The 19,097-nt window shown below is 46.6% G+C and overlaps 1 protein-coding gene across 3 annotated transcripts in view; it reads right to left on the minus strand.

The window, feature by feature from the left end:
• Positions 1–19,097, minus strand: part of CTIF (cap binding complex dependent translation initiation factor) — a 150,590-nt gene that overhangs the window by 79,991 nt on the left and 51,502 nt on the right. For all 3 annotated transcript variants that reach the window (XM_072859615.1, XM_072859614.1, XM_072859616.1), the window contains one exon: positions 15,859–15,934. In XM_072859615.1, coding sequence (XP_072715716.1) covers positions 15,859–15,934 — 76 coding nt within the window. The remainder of the gene's footprint in view (positions 1–15,858; positions 15,935–19,097) is intronic.

Raw genomic sequence — 19,097 nt, forward strand, 5'->3', positions numbered from 1 at the left:
GGGATGGCTCAAGCCTGCCCTTCCCAAAACCAAGTCATCAGACGCCTGCGTCTCTGTGCTTGGCAGCCTCAGCCTTTCTCTCCTTATCAACGCCAAAAATTATTCATTTAACATCCATGGCCTTTCGCCAGCAAGAACACCGTGCAAAGAGCAGAACCATCTCCTCCGCTCCTCTGACAAACCAAAGCAACAAAAGCGAGGCTCTACCTCATGAAAAAAAATAAAAATAAAAAAATCCCACCAACTAAGAAAAGCTGGAGGTTAATATAAATTCCATGGGTTTGAGGGGGAAATGGAGCTGCATTCAAAGACTCGATGGCTAACCACGCTTCCTTCGTCTGGCAACTGCCCGCTCCCCCAGCAGAGTTATTGAGGAAGTTAGATGAGCGCTGTATTTGTTCCAGCTGCAGATTTCCCTTAACCCCTGGTAGTGGTGTTTTCAAAAAACACAGATCTTGTTTTCTGATGGTGGCTTTTCATTTTTGTGTGTGCCATGGCCACAATTATTAGCTTTAAGCACTGTCATTCATAGATTAAAAATAAAGAAAAAAACCCCTTTGCCATTCTAAGAAGTCCAGGCTGGATGAGCAAAAGGGGGATTAAAAGAAGGCTTTCAGGAATTAGCTTGGAACAGGAAAGAAGAAGATAAAGCCATTATAAAAGCTTGTGCTAATACAGGGGTCTTTTTTGTTGTAAGTGTTAATGCAGCCACGCAAATTCCTATGAAGATTTATTAGTCAGGTCATATAATCTGCTCTCCTTCCTCTTCTGATGATAAAATCAAGGCTATTTTCCTCCACTAAAATGTTCCTCTCTCTCAATTAAGAGGAAAAACAAATTTTTTTTTCCAAGACTGTGTTTGTGGTCTACACAAGGCTACGGGTGAGGCTGATGCCTTCAGAACAGCGAAATACAGACACTGAAATTAAGGTACCCATTTAGAGACTACACTGTTAGGATGTTCCCCATAAGGCGAGCACAGCCCCAGGTCCGTGGTAGCCGATGCTGAATAATTTGATGGAGCTGGGATATGCAGCACCATCCCTTTCCATCATCCCAGACCTGCTATAGCATCCACTGTCCCACGGGACTTCAGTCCAGTAAAGCATTTACTTTATGCGAATCTGCTCCTAAGTCTACTATTTGCCTTGGCCCTCAGCCAGCCAAGCACTTAGGCACATGCTTAAAGTTAAGCACAAGAGTAAACAGACTGAAGTCAGGGGGACTTAAAATTAAGCACATATTTCAAGGATTTGGTGGCTAAGGACCTTAACCCTGGTGTGCAGCATTTAACTGGGATGATTCCCAGCTGATTAGCTCCTCTCTTTCCCTGACCTCCCCTCCATCAGACCAAGCAACAAACGGTTTCTGTTTTGCCACCACGCTAAAGGCTTGGCTTTAAAGAAACCTTGTCTAGCCTTCAGGCAAAGCATGTCTTTCTTTAATTATACCTGCTTGTGAAATACCTTCCAGAAATCCCCACCCAAACAAAGCCTCAGGAAAGGAAATAATGGAAATTCTTGATGGTTTCCATGGGGGAAACGATCCTAACCAGTGAGACGAGGCACACATAAGATGAGGCTGATGACTGTTCCTACTGTACATGGCTCCCAACCCAGAGAAACTCCTTAAAGCTCCAGCAGAAACCCCCAGCTACCACAGTCCTCATCTCCCAAGGCAGGAGCCTCCTTGAACCTGGCCCCTGGACGTGGCTCTCTGCACATGTTCAGATCTGAAAAGCCTACTGGTGGACATACAGTGGAGGAAGAGACATCTGGCAACACAAAATCCATGAAACCACCATGCTTTTCCCCATAGGAAAGTGCAGCACCCAATGGGGAATCTTCCAAGAGGCCACACAGCTTCTGAAGGGCTGGAGGTCTCCCCCAAACACCTGCATGACTTTTTTTTTTGTTCCTTCCATGCCCTTTCATATGAGCTTTTTTACTTTATTTCAATTGTATCTACCCATGCTAGGACCTCGTGTGCAGGTCTGGCAGAAAGAAAGCCCTCCTGCACAGACGGGCAACCACTCCAACCAGGCAGCACAGGCAAGACTCAGAAGATATGGACAAAACAGATAGGCAGAAGATTGGAAACCTGGACACAGAAGATGAAGATTTGCTGTTGGTTCCTCCAGAAACAGGATTGCTCTCATCAAGGAGCAGCAACTTGCCCAGATTTGACAGTGGACTTATGGAATGTCACCAAGTCCCACTCCCATCCCTTATCTGTTCCCATCCAACTCACTTCTAACCATCCTCTGCTGCATTATCATCTGCTCCTGAACAGTCAGTCCTTCCCACCAGGGCATGAGCATCTGAGTTGCCTGTGCTATGCATAGCGAGGGCACTAAATAATCAAGTACTTTTGGAAAAGCACCTGTGAAAGATGCCCAGATTACTCCATCCAAACTGCAAACCACCCTACGTGAGCACTAGATCATTAATTTTCACTGCAGCACATACAGAAAGACTTCTGTGCTGCCAAAACACCTTCTCTTTTGATCCAACCTCATGTCAGGAAAGCTACCTTAGACCTCCCAGAAGAAGGGCAGGACCATCAGCTGCTGCACTGCAGCCTTGCCCTTCCTGAACCAGTGACTCTCAGAAGTTGAGGACTGGCAGAATAAATTCAAGTCCTGTCTTGCATGCAAATCACACCATGAAAAGACGTGGCAAGTATGAAGCCAAACAAGGCGATCTACTTCCACTTCAGACAGGAACGGCAGGATGGTCAAGCAGTCAAGGAGCTCCACCTCTAACACAGCATATTCCAGCCTCATGTACACTTGCAAACCTTGGAGCTACTTGTGATATAGTTTCGTGGCCTCACTGGCCATGGGCAGCTGGGCACTATTTCCTCTTCTAGACAAGGAAGAGCAGCAAAGGAGCTGTATCTTGGAAGTCCGTCACACTTCACCTGCCCCTCACCAAGGTCAACGTAGCCCATGCAATTATCATTTATTACCTGTGTAGCTATGCTGCTTGGAAACACCACCGAAATCCTGGAGCTAGATGCTGTATGCAAAGATCAGAAAGCTCCTCCAGTACCAGGAGAGAAGCAGCATAATACCAAGGCTGAAAGAAGAACTCTCAGCTTGCTTGCTTTTACCTTCAAACAAGGACATTTGCAAAAAAATGAATTTAAATAACAAATCCGTTTGCCTAAGCATTTATAAATTGAACTAAAAATAGTTTTCCTTTCATCTAAAGGACCCTCGCAGTGTGTGTAGACCACACTGTGGCACTGCAAGAGGGGTGGGTGTGAGACCCTGAATTTCTCCCTGGTCATGAGTGTTCCCACCATGCCCTTGGGATTTCAAGCAAGACATGGGACCATTACCCCCCAACTCCCTTGCTAGGGTCCTGGTCTCTGATAGTTTTCCATAGCCAGATCTGGTCTTGCTTCAGCCCTCGGAGCACTTGCAGAAGGAGTTCCCACCCGCCTGCACTGATAAAGCGGATGAGGGGAAAGAGGAACTGCCGCCATGCTCTTCGGATCATGTCAGGTCACACGTACGTTTGAAGTTGGCCACCCAGTTCTCAGCAGCCAGGAGCAATCTTGTAATGGCTACTTCCTCCACCGCTCACAGAGCTGATCTTCAGGAAAGCTCTGTAGTGCGAGGAAATCCTGACCATCGCCACCAAAGTGTTATCGACACAGCAAGGAGATAATAACGACAGGAACTCCCTTACGGCAAAATCACCATCATGATTCATGCAACTGCTTGGTGCCAAGGTCCAACAAGCTGGAAGACAGCGAGAGGAGGTCACACATGCTATTAGCTGGTTATTGTGTAAAAAAAAAAGGGGGGGAAAAAAAGAGGTGGGTTCCTACAGTTTGATGAGCATCATCCACTCTGCCTCTGGCAAATGAATCAGGTCTTCAGTGCACGATACGGCTTACTGCATTGAACTCACCTTCTCATAGAAGGTCCCGCCTTCTCCTTTGGGAGGGTAGGTGGTATCTAGCCTGGCAGATACCAAATGCCACCTGGAAAAAGTATCACCATTCATGGTGGCAGAACCTAGTGTGGCCTGCAAGTTTTGTGACTGCTCTGGATTCACAAGAAATATCACAGAAACCACAGCAGCCCTCTGATTCGTGTACAACCTCCCCGAACAGAGAGATGCAGGCTGCCTTAATGATGGACAGGACTGGTGGGCACACTGCTGTGGGTCAGGCCCCATAGCACTTCTCCAAAGACCTTTTACTCCAGGGATTGCTGGCTCAGACCTTCATGGTCCGTGATACGCATCCGAGGAGTAGCAGACATGTCATTAAAGGTGCCGGCTTGAAAATCTGGGTGCTGCCAGATGGAGCAACCCCTGGAGCAAGCGCAACATGGCAAGCAGCCGTGCCTCCTTCAACGCCATCCTTGCTGGAGACCATACACCACCAGCACACAGGCTTTGCACGTGCACTATGAGAGCAGCAGAAATTCCCCATCTTGGACAACCAGAGAAATGGAGGAGGTCAAGGGCTGGTGAGACACGAGGGTTTGCCTGCCCTCTGTGGGGATTTGGCCATTTGTTGAGCAGATGCTGGGGAAGATGCTGCCGTGGTATCGTAGAGGAGCACCTATTCATGGTAAGGGGACAGATTTCCCCCCACCATGAGAAACACCCATCGGGACCTTCTCCAAGTGCAACGCTACACCAGAAATAGAGAACCTCAGAGACTTCTTTTTGATTTTTCTTTCTTTTTTTCTTTTTGCAGCTCAGAATTACTGAGTTCACAGAGTCTCTCTTTAATGTCACATGTGTGGCTCAGGTCCCTCAGGCCCCAGCAGAAGCAGCCTGGGATATTTGCACAGACCCCTCACAATGGAAGGAAGAGGGTGTAGGAGGGAGGATCAGGCTGCTGACCCCTTTATTGTTCTTGGGCCAGAAGAAAGCTTCCTCCTGGCTTAAGAACCACGGCGCTGAAAAAGTTTTCCAGCCAAAACGAGTCAGATGGAGTCACTTTTTTTTGTTGTTGTTGTCTCTCTCCTTCCCCTGCCTCCCCCTTCAGTCGAGCGACATGGAGTCACAGGGTTGTGCTCCATTCACAAAATACCTGCTGCACATCACGTAGTCCTTCCCCCCGACGGTGGGGAAAGGCGCTGTAACCCAAGCAAATGAAAATAAACCTTTTTTTTTTTCTTTCTCTGCAGATTTGAAAAAAAAAAAAAAAAAGAAAGGAAGAAAGGACCCTGCTCCCAGACTGACGCCTCCAGTGTGCACCCGCCGGGGAAGGGGTAGGCGGGGGGGAAGCGAGACGTCGATATGAAAGAAAACAAAAACAGCAAATTCTGCTCCGAAAGGATTAAATGGAGGTTTTCCAAAAAAACACCCCACCATTATATAATGAAGCTTAACTCGGAGTCACCGGGGTCACACGATGCAGCAGACTGGAAAAACCAAAGCGCAGTGTAGCCTTTTAATTGTTAACCCAACCGTAAAAAAAAAATAATAGAAAAACGATATTGTGATTGTACAAGTTGGCTGCTCACACACTAATGGTTGGGGTATTTTTTTACCCCCTTTGCTCTTTCTGGCTGAAATACCATTTTAGTATGAGTTTGACCCCTCGCTTTTCTGCCCATCGGGGCACTGACCTGTTTTGCCGGGATGCTGCCGCCGCCGGGCAGCAATGCCATGGTGAGCACGCAAACCACAGCAGCTGCCAAAGCCTCAAGGCACGCGGGGCTGATTTGCACCGAAAGCAAAATAAAGCACAAGTATATTAGTGGAAACTTTGCCCCAGCAATGCAGGTACCAAAACCCATCGCTGGGTTCCCAGATCAAAATTTGCATGCAAGGAGATGATTTTTTAGCACGCCGGTTGCATCTGCAAGCCCAACCATAATCCATGGTCACCCGCCTAGCCCCAGGTCCTCTCTGGTTCTCCATAGCCTTTAGGTTGAGCTGGTTGTACAACCACAGGCAACCCTGAAGCTCCTCCATCCTCAACATGTGCCAGCACTGTCCTCACAGGAGGTCCTATGGAGCTGGGCTGTGGGGCTGAACAAGCTCCATGGACCCAGCGGTGTGGACAGGAACAACCCAAACAAGAAGAAAGCTTTAAAAAAGCCCACCCTAGCCCTCTGCTTTTGGAAAACCAAGCTTTCACTGACCATGGGCACAACAGCCAGAACTGACTGGCCACCACATGCCCAGGAGGTCCAGCTGCAGCTGCAGAACCTGCTGGTACCATCAGGCTAGAAACCTGGAGATCATCCTGGACTCGTGTTTTCTTTTAAATTACAACAAAAGCAAATTTGTTCTTCATATTTGACTCTTAAAAACTGGCTTTGGTCCAGATTGTCATTGCAGAGCGATCATCAGACAAGACAGGGCATCTCATTTCTCCCACTGTTGCTTCAAACCATGTTCATGCAACTACTGACCCCAAACCTTTTCATTCTTATCTAGTAAACATGCAGCAACCCAAACTTGAGGAACACATATTTTTATGTTGTATTTATTCATAGCTCCAAGAGGAAGGCTGGCCAAATGAAGGCATACGCAGCCCACCAGCTTTATTGAATAACATTGCTCACAGGCGTGTGATGGAGTGAGTGTTGGCAGCTCTCTCCCCAGGACCAGCGAGCAGAAGCAATCTGTATCTTATGTGATACCTGCTTGTTCTGCCCACCCAAGGGGTCTTATTTTGCCCAGCCAAGGGGAAACAAATGGCTCCTATAAGCACACATATTTTCTTTCTGTTAGGACAAGGCACCTCAAAAGAATATACAATGAGAAACAAAATAATCAAGCGGGTCACAAAAGCAGGAAGAAATGAAGCTTTATCATTCTTCAGTGGTTTCTCTGCTCATACATTACAGGAATTTGAGAAAAAAAAAGAGAATTAAAAAGAAAGCAAGCCAACAATGAGGAGTTTCTCCACAGCGGTACTAGCAGGTGAAGGGCAGAGCAGAATAACCCTAGGAGACATGGACACCGGGGCAGCATTGTGTGGCCAAAGGCATGGAGACCACATTCCTCTCGCTATTTCTATTAGCCCTGATGAAATCCTTCAACCCCACCATCCAGCACAGGCATTTTGGGGATGGCACAGAGTTTTCTTTCACTGACCATGCCAGTGCATGTACAGCCAAGCGCTTGACATTTTTAGAGCCAGCAGAAAAGTTCATGGAGTATCTTAAAAAAACCCAAACAAACCCCAAAGGTATTTTTAAAATCATAAAATGAGGGACAATATGAACGTGGGACTAGAAAGGACCTCTGGGTTACAGAGCTCGATCTGCTACTGGAGGCAAGGACATCATTTAATTCCCTTCATAAACGGTCTCTATTTTCGCTGTGGAAGAGACATCCAGGCGTCGTGTGCAGCAATAAATTTCCCACTTAAGGGACAATCTTTGACCAAACCACCTTGGATTGCAATAAACACTTATCCTGCCACTAAATACCTATATTTACACCCATAGCTATATATACATCTCCCCAAGCTGGACGGGATTCACTTACCTGCTGCCTCCGGGCAGGAAATTCACATTTTAAGAACTTCTGGTCTCATTTATTGTATCAGTTGCTATTTCCATAACATCAGAGGAAAGGCAGCAGAGGTGGGGGGGAGCATCTTCTGGTTAAGAAGAATTTTTAAATGCAACAGGAAACATTAACCTCATATTTTGTCAGACAAGGGACAAAGACATCCCCCATTAGCAGGATTTTTAGAGAGCGATGTGTTTCTAGGCTCTGTAGGTCCCTCCGCCAACGAGGATGTATGCACGTCTCTCTTCTCTGGTCCTGCAGTATGTCTACTTTTTTTTAGAGAAAAAATTCCTTCCTTCCCTTTATTTTAGTAAAAATTCAGGTCCTTCACAGAGAGCAGGAAAGGGGATTAGGATGTGGAAATAGCCAAGCTAGCGGAAATAGCCAAGCTAGCAGAAATAGCAGCTTGACCAAAGAGACATTGAGTTTTTATTCGGGATCTTTAGAAATCTGGATTTTTTTTCTCTGTTACTTTAATAACTTTTGTAAACTTAATCATTACTCCACAACCAGCTCCAGGAAAATATTCAGCAAATTCAAGGGAGTGCAGCAAAAGCCCTCTCAGATTTCTAATGAATCCTCTGGGAAAACAAGGGAGAAAAAGATATAACACTCTTCAGAAGTTAAAATTCAGGCAGGATTTGGGGTGTGTATGTGTTACAGTCTATAGAAAGGACTGGGAAAAAACAAAACAAAACCTTTCAGGCTTGCTTTGGTTATTATATAGCTGCACAAAAGCAAACCTTTTTGAAAGGGAAGTCAACTATAAGGCTAAGAAAAGCCCATGTTGTTCAAGCCAGAGCTCAATATGGTGACATTTTTGAGCCTCAAATGCCTGTTGAGTTGTTATTTGTACCCCAGTACAAGTCCCCATACCCAAATCAGTTAATTCCCCAGAAAACTGCAGTTCTCAGGTCTAAAACTACTTGTGAACTCCTTAAAAGCAAAATAGAGGATCTTTCTTCATCATCCTCCCAGGAACAGACTTACCTATCCAGCTCTCCCATCCTCTTCTCTCATCTCCTTGTGGTCCCTGATCGTGAACCCAAAACCCACCACTTCTATTGGTAAGCCCAGCCTAGTCCTGCCACTCAGCTGCTTCGCGTCTACCCCTCCATCAGCCTGGCCCAAGGAAAAGCTGCAAAGCAGCCAAAATCCCATTATTCATCTTTTTTGTAGCACAAACCAGTGCCTGGCAAACTGGGGTCTAAGGAACAGAGATGGTCCAGCAGTGGACGCCACCATGGTCTTCATCTCCCTCCTGCTGAGGTTGGCATGTCCTTCAAAGTGGGGTGGGGACAACAGGGTAGATGTGGGACAAGGACAGATGGACAAAGGGAAACATGGGTGTTCAGAGGAACATCCTACGTTTGATGGGGCAGCAGCATCTTCCGGAGAAAGGGATGACCCCTCAGCACATCTGGCACCGCTCCTTGGTGTGAGGAGCATCACTTCGGGCTGAGGCCTGCCGGAGCATCCCATAGGAAATATGCAGAGCTGAGGATTACATTTGCAAAAGTGGGATTTCCAAGAGGAGCTGGGGAGGTGTCGCGATGCAAGTGAGGGAGACCTGGGCTGTGGGGCATGTCTAACCCCTAGGCACCAGCTCCCCTCAGGGTTGTGGTGCTTGGACAAGGTAACGACGGAGGGGTTCACAGACACCTTTAGTTTTAACCCCGCTCTGCTCAGGGCCTCCATCTGCTTTGAGGCTCACGACGATGCACAGTGCTAACCAAATTCAGTCCCGGGTGCAGAGAAACACCTTCCCCCTCCGCAAGCCCCAGGGTCCCCCATGCTGGACACGCACCCCGAGCCCAAGGTGGGCACAGCGGGATGGAAAGCAGCATGACCTGGCGCAGGAGGGTGCGAGACGCAGCCACCACGGAGTAAGGTTTCTGCTTGGAAAAAGCCTTTGGAAAAAGCCTTGTTTCCTCTGCGCAGAGCCGTGTTTTGGGGTCGTGCAGCGAGGCCGCAGTGCCCTCTAGTGCTGCAGGGCTCCCCTCTGCCACAAGCCCTGTCCCCTTGGCCACCAAACACCAAGCCAACCTTCCGAACTGAAACGTAAGCCACCCTTGCCCTTTCCACTGACCCTCCCTGCACATCCCAAACCCATGTCTCTGAACCCAGCCAACCCAACCAGGGTGCGAGAGCACCCCAATGCCTCCCATCCTGGCAGGAGCTTGTTACAGGTCCACCGCTCTCCAAACAACACGGCAGACTGGCCCCAACCCTGCCCAGCTAACCAGTACCAGCTCCAGGAACCACAGTAAAAAAAGCATCTCTGTGCCCACTAGGTTGGGAAGACACCCCCATGAATTACTAGCCAACATCGCTAAGTCTGCTTGAACTGGGTGACAGCCAGAAAAACAAAACCAGTCCTGAGAAGGGAGAGTCCATCTCATTTGTTACAATCAGAAACCAGCTCTGAACAATAATAATTAATAATAATAATAATAATAATAATAATAATAATAATGGAAACATCAAAGCTCTTGGCCATTTCCCCGGTATTTCCTTTGCGCAGTGAATAAGTCTATCATATGATATGGAAGACCATCATGATTTGAAAAACCCACTGGAAGATCTCCCCTTTTCTGCATGTCTGATAAAAACCATGGGGCTTATAACCTGGTTCAGGGCTCACAGTGACTGTGCTCTACTGCCAGAGCCCAGGCTTGGACCTTGCAAGAACCTGCGAGCTGCTGACCTGCATGGAAGATAAGCCAGCCTTGGTCCTCTCCAGTGCTTTGGAGATGTCAATGGTCTCATCTGCCTTCCTTGGTGAACGGTGGCCTTAACTCTAACATGGGAGCGATGCTGAAGGGGTTACAGGTGACCACAGAAGTTTGCCCTCTCAGCCCAAGGAGATGGTCATTGTCAGTTGGGTTAAATGCAACAAAGACCAGGCCACAGAAAGACCATATCTTACTGGAAGTCACAGCAAAACAAAAGTTTTTTACTCAGCAGTGGAGATCTGATTCCCAATACGTTGTGACCTATACTCAAGTAAACCTTGGCTCTTTGACAGGGACTTTCCACAGTGGTTTTAGCAGTTACAGTATTGGAAAGACCCTTGGGATATGGGAAGCTGGCTTGTTAGACTAGAAACCTTCTCTGAAAGCAATGCCACGCCTACATGCACTGGATGGAGTCCAGCAGGATCTGGGGGCAGGGAGAAGGAATCCCCCTAGTTTGGGGCTCCTAGGGAGCCACCACAACTTGTTCATAAGTGTTTAGTGGACACATAAAGGACGTCAGGGTTTCACCTGGTGAGTGGCAGGAGGGACATAGAGCACATGGAGCATACCACATGGACCAGGTCACTTCCAGTGGGAGGGAATGCCAGACAGAGGGATGAGCCCACCCCAGCTCCACCGGTGCAGAACAGTCTGCTGAGAGAGGGCCACGTTGTTGTGGCCAAGGCTCTGAAAGAGGAGGGATCTGGGCTGGCTAACGAGCTGGCTAAAACGAGAACTGCCCAACCTTGTAGTGCAGAAAGAGCAGGCAAGAGGGGACGTGGAGAGGATGAGGACTCTTTATGGTGATAGTAAATAACACCACCCCACCAAAGAGCTGTCCCTGAGCTTCAGAGACCTGTCCCCGAGCTTCAGAGACCTGTCCCCCTGCCACCACCACCCTGGAAGGGTCAGCAATCTGTAGGGTCCAGGAGCAAGCCCTCATACCAGTGCGGAACACTGACCTCCTCACCTTGCATGGAGAGTGACAGCAGAGGGGATGCTCACCCACGATCTGCCCTTCTCCCCCTGGACACTTGTGTTGGCTTCATCTCTCTTAAGGCACCTTGTCTGAACAAGTCCATGTGTGAGCTGGTCCCTCTGGGCTCCTTGCAGAGCTGACAGGGAAAGGACATGGGTATCCTTAGATGGGAATCATCCAACCTTCTCTAGACCTCTATGTTGAGGTGCAACGAACCATGCCCCAACGTGTCTGTGCCTCTCCTATGGCAGGAACCCCAGGTGACCAGCCCATGCACAGGTCCCACCTTTACTCACACGATCTCTGCACTGAATTGTAAGGTCTGACTTGAAAATACTTGTCAATGAGGAGGGGTCCCGAGGAGAGTGTGCAGAGATGCCTGTTAGGTGCCTAAATTGAGGTGGGATCCCAGCATGGTCAGGAATCCTGGTGCTTCTAAGCCTGTTTGGACAAAGTCAGGAATACAGTAGAGCTAAGAGGAACATGAACAACTTACAGAGTCTGCCTTCCTGTTAAGGAGCTGCTCCCTTGTTTCTCATCCAACAAGGAAGCTGGATGACAACCGTAGCCAGAAGAGAAACAAGCCGTTTATTGTTACTCCAAGCGCATGACAAAAAGGGTCAAAAATCAATAAGGAAATGGAAGGAAATGAGCTGCGAGGCAATTAAGATGCCAAACCAAACGACATCAATGCTGTCTTCCAAGTTTATCCCATAGCACCAGTACAGCCCACTACCCCTTTCAAAAGTGCCACTTAATTTCTACCTTCTAACACGCACCATTCAGAGGAGGGCAGGCCCAGCCTGGAGGCATGAGTCCAGCAAACTGAAAGCCAACAACTGCAAGATGCCAGTCCAGAAACCACTCGGGACATGTCCCAACACTCTCTGCTCGTGTCTGTCAGCATTCACAGCATGTCCCTGTGACATGCAGCCTCCTGCATCCTTCGTGAGCTTCACAGGGAAGATGGAGGGTATCTTGTAGGACATGACCCCTTGGGTTGTTTTCTCTGGTAAGTGTAGTGTTTGCCAAGGGCTCGCAGTCTGAAGACCGTATCTAGGACCGAGGCATTCGGCTGTGACACGTCCAAGCCTGAAAGCCTTTCTGAGCATTTGCCAAAGGGAGCAAAAGCAAAATGCACTGACTCAGCCCTCCCCGTGACGTCTTCATGACGCCAAGATGGTTACATGGTCTCCTCCAACAAACCAGCTGAGGTGAAAACGGAGAGGATGATGAAGCCTGGCTCTGCATCTGAGCTGCGCCTCTCTAACGCAGCAGACAATCAATCCTCCCCAGCGTGCAATAAAAAGCAGATCTTATGAATGGGGAATACTTATCTTCAAAAGAGTATTTTCTTCCAAAGTCACTTTTTGGCAGCACTTAGGTGAATCAGTGCCCAAATCCAACTACAGACTCCTGTGAGTAAGGAGAGATGAAGAGGTTATGGCTCATGAGCTGAGCCAAAGCAATGACCTCATGCACTCCTAGCCATGAAGCTTTCAAAACAAAGCCTATTTACCAGTAAAAACAAGCACCTCAGATGAGCCTTGAAAAGATGGGGCAGGAGGAAGCTTCAAAATACCAGTTGTCAACTCTGTCACGAAGGAATTGTGCCCAGCGCCAAAGCGGAGCCGGATTCGCCTGCCTGTGCGTGTCCACGAGATGGCAGAGCATGCCGTGCCTCGGAGCCGGCTGAGAGCATCTCCAAGGAGCGGGATGCACACATTCTCTAATTTCAAAACAAAAGACTGGCGACAAGCATTTTTCCCTCAGACAGCTATGAAGAAAGAGGGTTTTGGGGGAGGTAGTTTCGTTTTTTGTTTATTTTTTCACCTTTTGATTGCCAAATAGTCACAGGCTTTCTTGCACTATTTTGTTAAAATACTATTGATAGATTCCAGCAGCAAAACTCATGTGTATCTATTAATGTCCAGATAGCCAGAATATTCTGCTTAACCCATTAAGGGGGGTCACTGTATCTGTAGAGATACACATACAGACCTGGATGTATACTGGAAATTAGTTCTACAGTCATGTCCTATGTCCATCTTACTTTACCATCAAAGGAACCCAAATTTCCAAATCAGCCTGCAAGTAAGACTCACTACCTCTCTCAAAGTTGGTGCTCTTAACCCTGCTATAGCTGCTGAAGCACATTCAGCAGCAAAACATTTGCATCCGAGTCACACTGGAGGATGCTCAGGCCAGCGCAGTCGCACTGGAGGATGCTCGGACCGGCCCCTCCGTCCATGCACGGCTGTCGTAAGCAACCCATGAGATCTTAAACGCAGACAGAACAAGAGTTTATGTATCTCCAACCTGAAAAGTCTCTTCTTCAGGATATGACACAACCATAACTGCAGCGTGGGAAAGCCACGTGGAAAGTGAAAGATTTTTCTTCCATAGGCTCACACAAATATTTTCCCTTATGCCCCCTGCCCCCCATGCACTGTGCTCCACAGAGCCATTTACAACAAGGGATAAAGACCAGCAAAATCACTGTCGGTATTGCACGATCACATTCAAATCCAGTTAACAATGATATGTCAGGATTAAACCAGCTGTCTGCAAGTACTTCACTTGTCAACACTGAACAAGATAAATCCTCACCCAGAACTAACCGGCTCCTAGTTCCCATAGGCACATATGACTGTACATGCCTAGGTAAGTGAGCCTTCAAAATAACATAGTATTACATGAGTCTGCCCAGAGGCACAAACAAAACACCAAATCCAGCATTCCCACTAGGTCTTCCAGCTTAGACCTGCCACACTAAGAATTAAGCTAGATATTAAGGTATATATTGGTATTAATTCACTGGAGTCAATGGACTCAACCTGGTGTTACAACAGGATGAGATGACAACCAGATCAGGAAGACCTGGCTTATTTAATAGCTGTCAATTATAAAAGAAGTTAAATCCTAGAGAAGAACGTCAGCTCCTCGCACCAAAGGTGGTTTGATTCCTCATTTCCAATTATTCCCCAGGGAAAATAACCTTATTTTGCAGAATTACTGGGGTCTGTATCAGCTGAACCTGATGTTTTCTCCCTGGGACCTAAAGTCCAGGCATACTGAGCATGGAAGAAACTGAGCAGAAAGCAGCTGCAGGCAGCATTCCTCCCTGCCAAAGTCAGCAGCACTTCTCCACTCTTTCCACTGGTTCGCGTATTTAGTGCCAGCTAGCTCACCCAAAAGAAATAGTAAGATCATCACATGGTTTGCAGGATGAGCAAGGCTTTTCCTCACATGATGCACGAGCAAGAAGCCCGGCGAGCTCTTTGCTGATTTCTGAAAAGCATAACGCTGCCACAGCACATGAGATGTCTCCGTCCTTCCCTCTGGAGGCAAAGAGGAGACCAGCAAAAACATGCTGAGCATCTTCAGAAACTTGCCCAGCCCAGGACACTCAGCTCCTTTGAGGACTAGGGCTCTGGAAAGTGAAAAATTATATGATGCTGACAAATTGACCTATTCAATGGGGTTTTTTAACTGAGGGCCTCATCCTGCCATTCCCCAACATCCGAGCATCAAGAGTCATTTAACCAGAACTGCCAAAACTAGGATGTAGAGACAGATCTGGAGAAGAAACACGCTGGAGAAAATGTACAAGTAGATGACCATTGCATATAAACATATGCGCACCTGTCCTGGTTTCGGCTGAGATAGAGTTAATTTTCTTTATAGCAGCTAGTATGGGGCTATGTTTTGGATTTGTGCTGAAAACAGTGTTGATAACACAGGGATGTTTTAGTTGTTGCTAAGTAGTGCTTGTACTAAATCAAGGACTTCTCAGCTTCCCATGCTCTGCCGGGTGCACGAGGAGTTGGGAGGGGACACAGCTGGAACAGCTGACCCACACTGCCCAAAGGGCTATTCCATACTGTATGTGTCGTGCTCAGCACATAAAGCTGGGGAAGAAGAAGGAAGGGGGGACGTTCAGGGTGATGGTGTTTGTCTTCCCAAGTCACCGTTACGCGTGCTGGAGCCCTGCTGTCCTGGAGATGGCTGAACCCCTGCCTGCCCATGGGAAGGAGTGAAGGAATTCCTTGCTTTGCTTTCCTTGTGTGCGTGGCTTTTGCTTTCCCTATTAAACTGTCTTTACCTCAACCCACGAGTTTTCTCACTTTTATAATTCTCTCCCCCATCCCACGGGGGGGGAGTGAGCGAGCGGCTGCGTGGGGCTGAGTTGCCGGCTGGGGCTAAACCACGACAGCACCCCACAGGGGAAATCATCTGGGTCAGCACACCATAGTTGCTGGCTTCCTGGCAGCAATTTATTTTGGAGCTGTCAGGAGGCTTGGTGCTTTTCAGAACCTCCTTTCCTAAAATATATGAGCACTGTGTCCATGTACATATATATATATATGTATATATGTATGTATACATACACTGTCCTCAATGTTTCACCTCCCAACGAAGTCTCTGTAGTAACTGCCCTTGCCCAGCACTAAGGTTCACAGCAAGGCTTGCTGAAACCACAGGAATAATTCTCCATCACAAACCCCAAAGAACCATAGCTCAGCACATCCAGCCCAGGCTTTCCCATGTCTGGGGAGGGTTTCCTAAGGAAAGGTAGGGCAGGGAGCTGCTGGTCTCCACCGTACTGCAGGCAGGAGATGTCCTCATCACCTACCTGCCACACTGGAAGGACTTTCTCTATGTCATTCAAGTTGATGCTGTCACCGTCCTCATATTTCCCTTTTCCAAGCCTGTGGCAGGAAGAAAACAAAAACAAAACCAAGTGAAACCTTGTTGGAACCGAAGTTAATTTTCTGTTATTGCACATGGGGAAAGATTAGTTCTTACTGCAAAGGACCCTCATAAAAACAAAGAGGCTCTCTGAAGTGAGTAAGCTGTGCCTCCAAAAACACTCCCACACAGGTGTAAAGCCATTAATACAAAATTAAATACTTTTCCCAGTCCTCTCCACCTGCACCATCCCGCCACAGTGTTCAAACGCTTTTGGTAATAGCAGCAGTGAGAAAACCAAAACCAGTCCTGAGCAGTAGCGTTGGGTGATTCAATTCCCAGACCAAGCAAAACTGAAAGCACAGCCCACCTGGAAAAAAAAAATAGGGACACAAAAATGTAATGAAAAATGTTTCCTTTGGGGCACTGCTCATTTGTTGGTCTCCACGGGAGCTCCTGTTCCCCTGCTGAAAAAGGTGTCAGCGAACAAGCACAAACATACATCTCAGACAGCAAACAGCAATCGATACAAATACAAACATACAGTTTGAAACGCAAAAAAATGGGGTGAGAAGCACTGACAGACCAAACACATAGCTGGCAGCTGAAGGACTTTCTTGTATCAAGAAAGGAAAAAAAATAATCCAAAGATAATTACTAGCTGGATGCAGAGAGCTTGTAATGATACAGAAGAAGAAAAAATGGTCAATAAATATCATCCTTCTGCATTTATAAACAACTGAGGTGATCTATTTTTATTATGCAAGAATTATAATGTATTTTTTTGTCAATTAGTGACAAGATATTGTTAAATAACATATATTAGACAGAAACTTTGATAGCAGCAGGTCCAGGTAATCAGTGCCTAGAAGTCAGAGAACAACAGATCTTGGTGGAATTACAGCAAATGGGGTAAAAAAATGCAGAAAAATTGAATATATGCTAAAGCACCAGGCTCGAAAACCAGCAAGCTGAATGGAAACAATTTAATTAACACCCTAACTGATTTATGGGAAATCAGAGGTGTTCCACAATTGACTTTTTCTCAAAGATGAAATAGTGACTTTGATTTACAAAGGCAAAAATATAGTGTGTGTGCATATATATAAAATATATATAAAAAAATATATATATATGAGAAAAATCAAGTCAAACATCTGGGGACAAATAATACCAATTGCAGGTACAGAACGGGCAAGCGTATCGTAGGAAAAGGTTATCTGAAAAGGATGGGGACTGTCCCAGGGTGAATGTCTGATGCCAGACTGTGGCATAAAGGCAGGGAATGAGGAGGCAGGGATTAGGGGGATGAAGGCAGCTTTCCTCTACAGGCAGCACGGCTGAGCCTGAACTACAGGACCGCAGGCAGCTCTGGCAGTCATGTTTCAAAGAGGTGGTTGAGAAATTTCTTAGAGTATGGGAAAAACTAAAGTGATACGTGGGCTTGGGAGATACCTGGAATGAAGAGAAAATATCATCTACAAAGGGTTGTTTGAACTGGAAGAGCAAAAGCACAGCAAGAGCTAACGCTGGAAATAAAAGGCAGACAAAATCAGGTCAGAAATGAAGTACAGTTCCCTGGTTTTCCTTAACCACTCCACTCTGATTATTCATTGTACCACCAAGCTCAGTTATCTGCAAATAAAATCAGATGTCTTTCTGAAGGAAAACACTTCAACTAAGCAAAAGACACTTGAGGTCAGTCAACTGGGTGAAACTAACATGGCCAACCTTGGGCAAGTGATCAGGAACAAAATGGTCTCTTTGGTACTTAAAGTGTAGAAAACACATTCTGAACAGCATCTTTCCCTTTTTTTCTATTAAATTTTTCATTGCATAGCCAGCATGTTAAAAAACTCCACTCAAGCAAGAGGGAAAATGCCTAGCTAGCAGGTGGAGATTCTTGGAGGTCCAGCAAGCTGAATCGTGCTCAGCACAGATTCGGCATGGAGAGCTGATGAATGCACAACAGAGACAACTTTAAAAGTTAAAAAATAAAACCAGTTTTGTCTGTGCTTCCTCTATTCTAGTGCAGGTTACTTACATAACCTGTATTTTGGGAGATGCACTGCTTGTGCTGATGGCATCTGTTTAACTTTTCTGCATATACAGTCATTCTTATTCCATTTTTACAGCTGTAATATTTAGGAGTGATTAAGTATCTCATCTCCATACTGCCTTCTTTACCTGTTTGCACCCTGAGCATTCACAGTACACCAGGAACCGGAGGCAGACCGTAAAGCAGACCTGCTGCATCCCCCCTACACATAGCAGGCGGTGCTGGTAGGATCATCTGGCAAGTGCCATCAACCAGGGTGCACATTATATCTTATTTTACAGAGGGCCCTTCATCCCATTTTTCAAAACCATCTGTAGAAATAGCAGTAAACATGACTAAGGCACTTAGTGACTTAGAAATTTAGCATTGTTCCAAATATTCTGAAAATTGCTGTTTATATACCTGCAGTAAATACTTACAGTGCAGAAAATTGCCTTATACAATTTATGTGAGTCTCTGCCTGTCACTATATGGTACAGGAGCCTCCTGCAGATGTTGAACCTGGGCTGGGATGGGATTGCTAGCCCAGTGTTTCTAAACGAAATACGCCCAGTGAAGCCTATGGCATTGGCCTGTACTCTGTCAAAACCAACTTGTCAACAGAAAAACTTATTTGAGAGGACTCTCATCCCTACATACAACATGGCAATGAGAAGTCACCTGCAATCTTCCAATCTTCTCAACCCCATCTTTTAGACCTGTTCTGATTTTTCTCCTTCCCCTATGGGCAGGAAATGATTAATGAATAGGAAAAAATGACAAAAATTTGATGGGATAAAATGTGGTTATGGAGTTCTTACTCTATTTTTTCTTTAGCAGAGATTTGCAGTGAGTTGCGTCAGGGATGAGTTGAAGCCTTGTCATAACTTGGGATAACAGGACAGGTAATACTGCCTGCAGCCCTGAATAGCACTGCCAGTACGTTAACCACCAGGACTGAATGATAAAGAGAGGAAAAAACATACTATGATTGTTTCTCAATCTGCAGAGAATCTGCAGAGAAACGGTGATGTCCATCTAAGCAACATCGGTGATCCACTTGGTGCCAGTATGCATTTATTTGGCTTGACCAACCAACAACCAAAGAGGAATTCAGCAATACTGTGGCTACCTGGAGGCTGTCA

The sequence above is a fragment of the Ciconia boyciana genome, chromosome 4 (assembly GCF_034638445.1).
Source record: "Ciconia boyciana chromosome 4, ASM3463844v1, whole genome shotgun sequence".
Lineage (NCBI taxonomy): Eukaryota > Metazoa > Chordata > Aves > Ciconiiformes > Ciconiidae > Ciconia > Ciconia boyciana.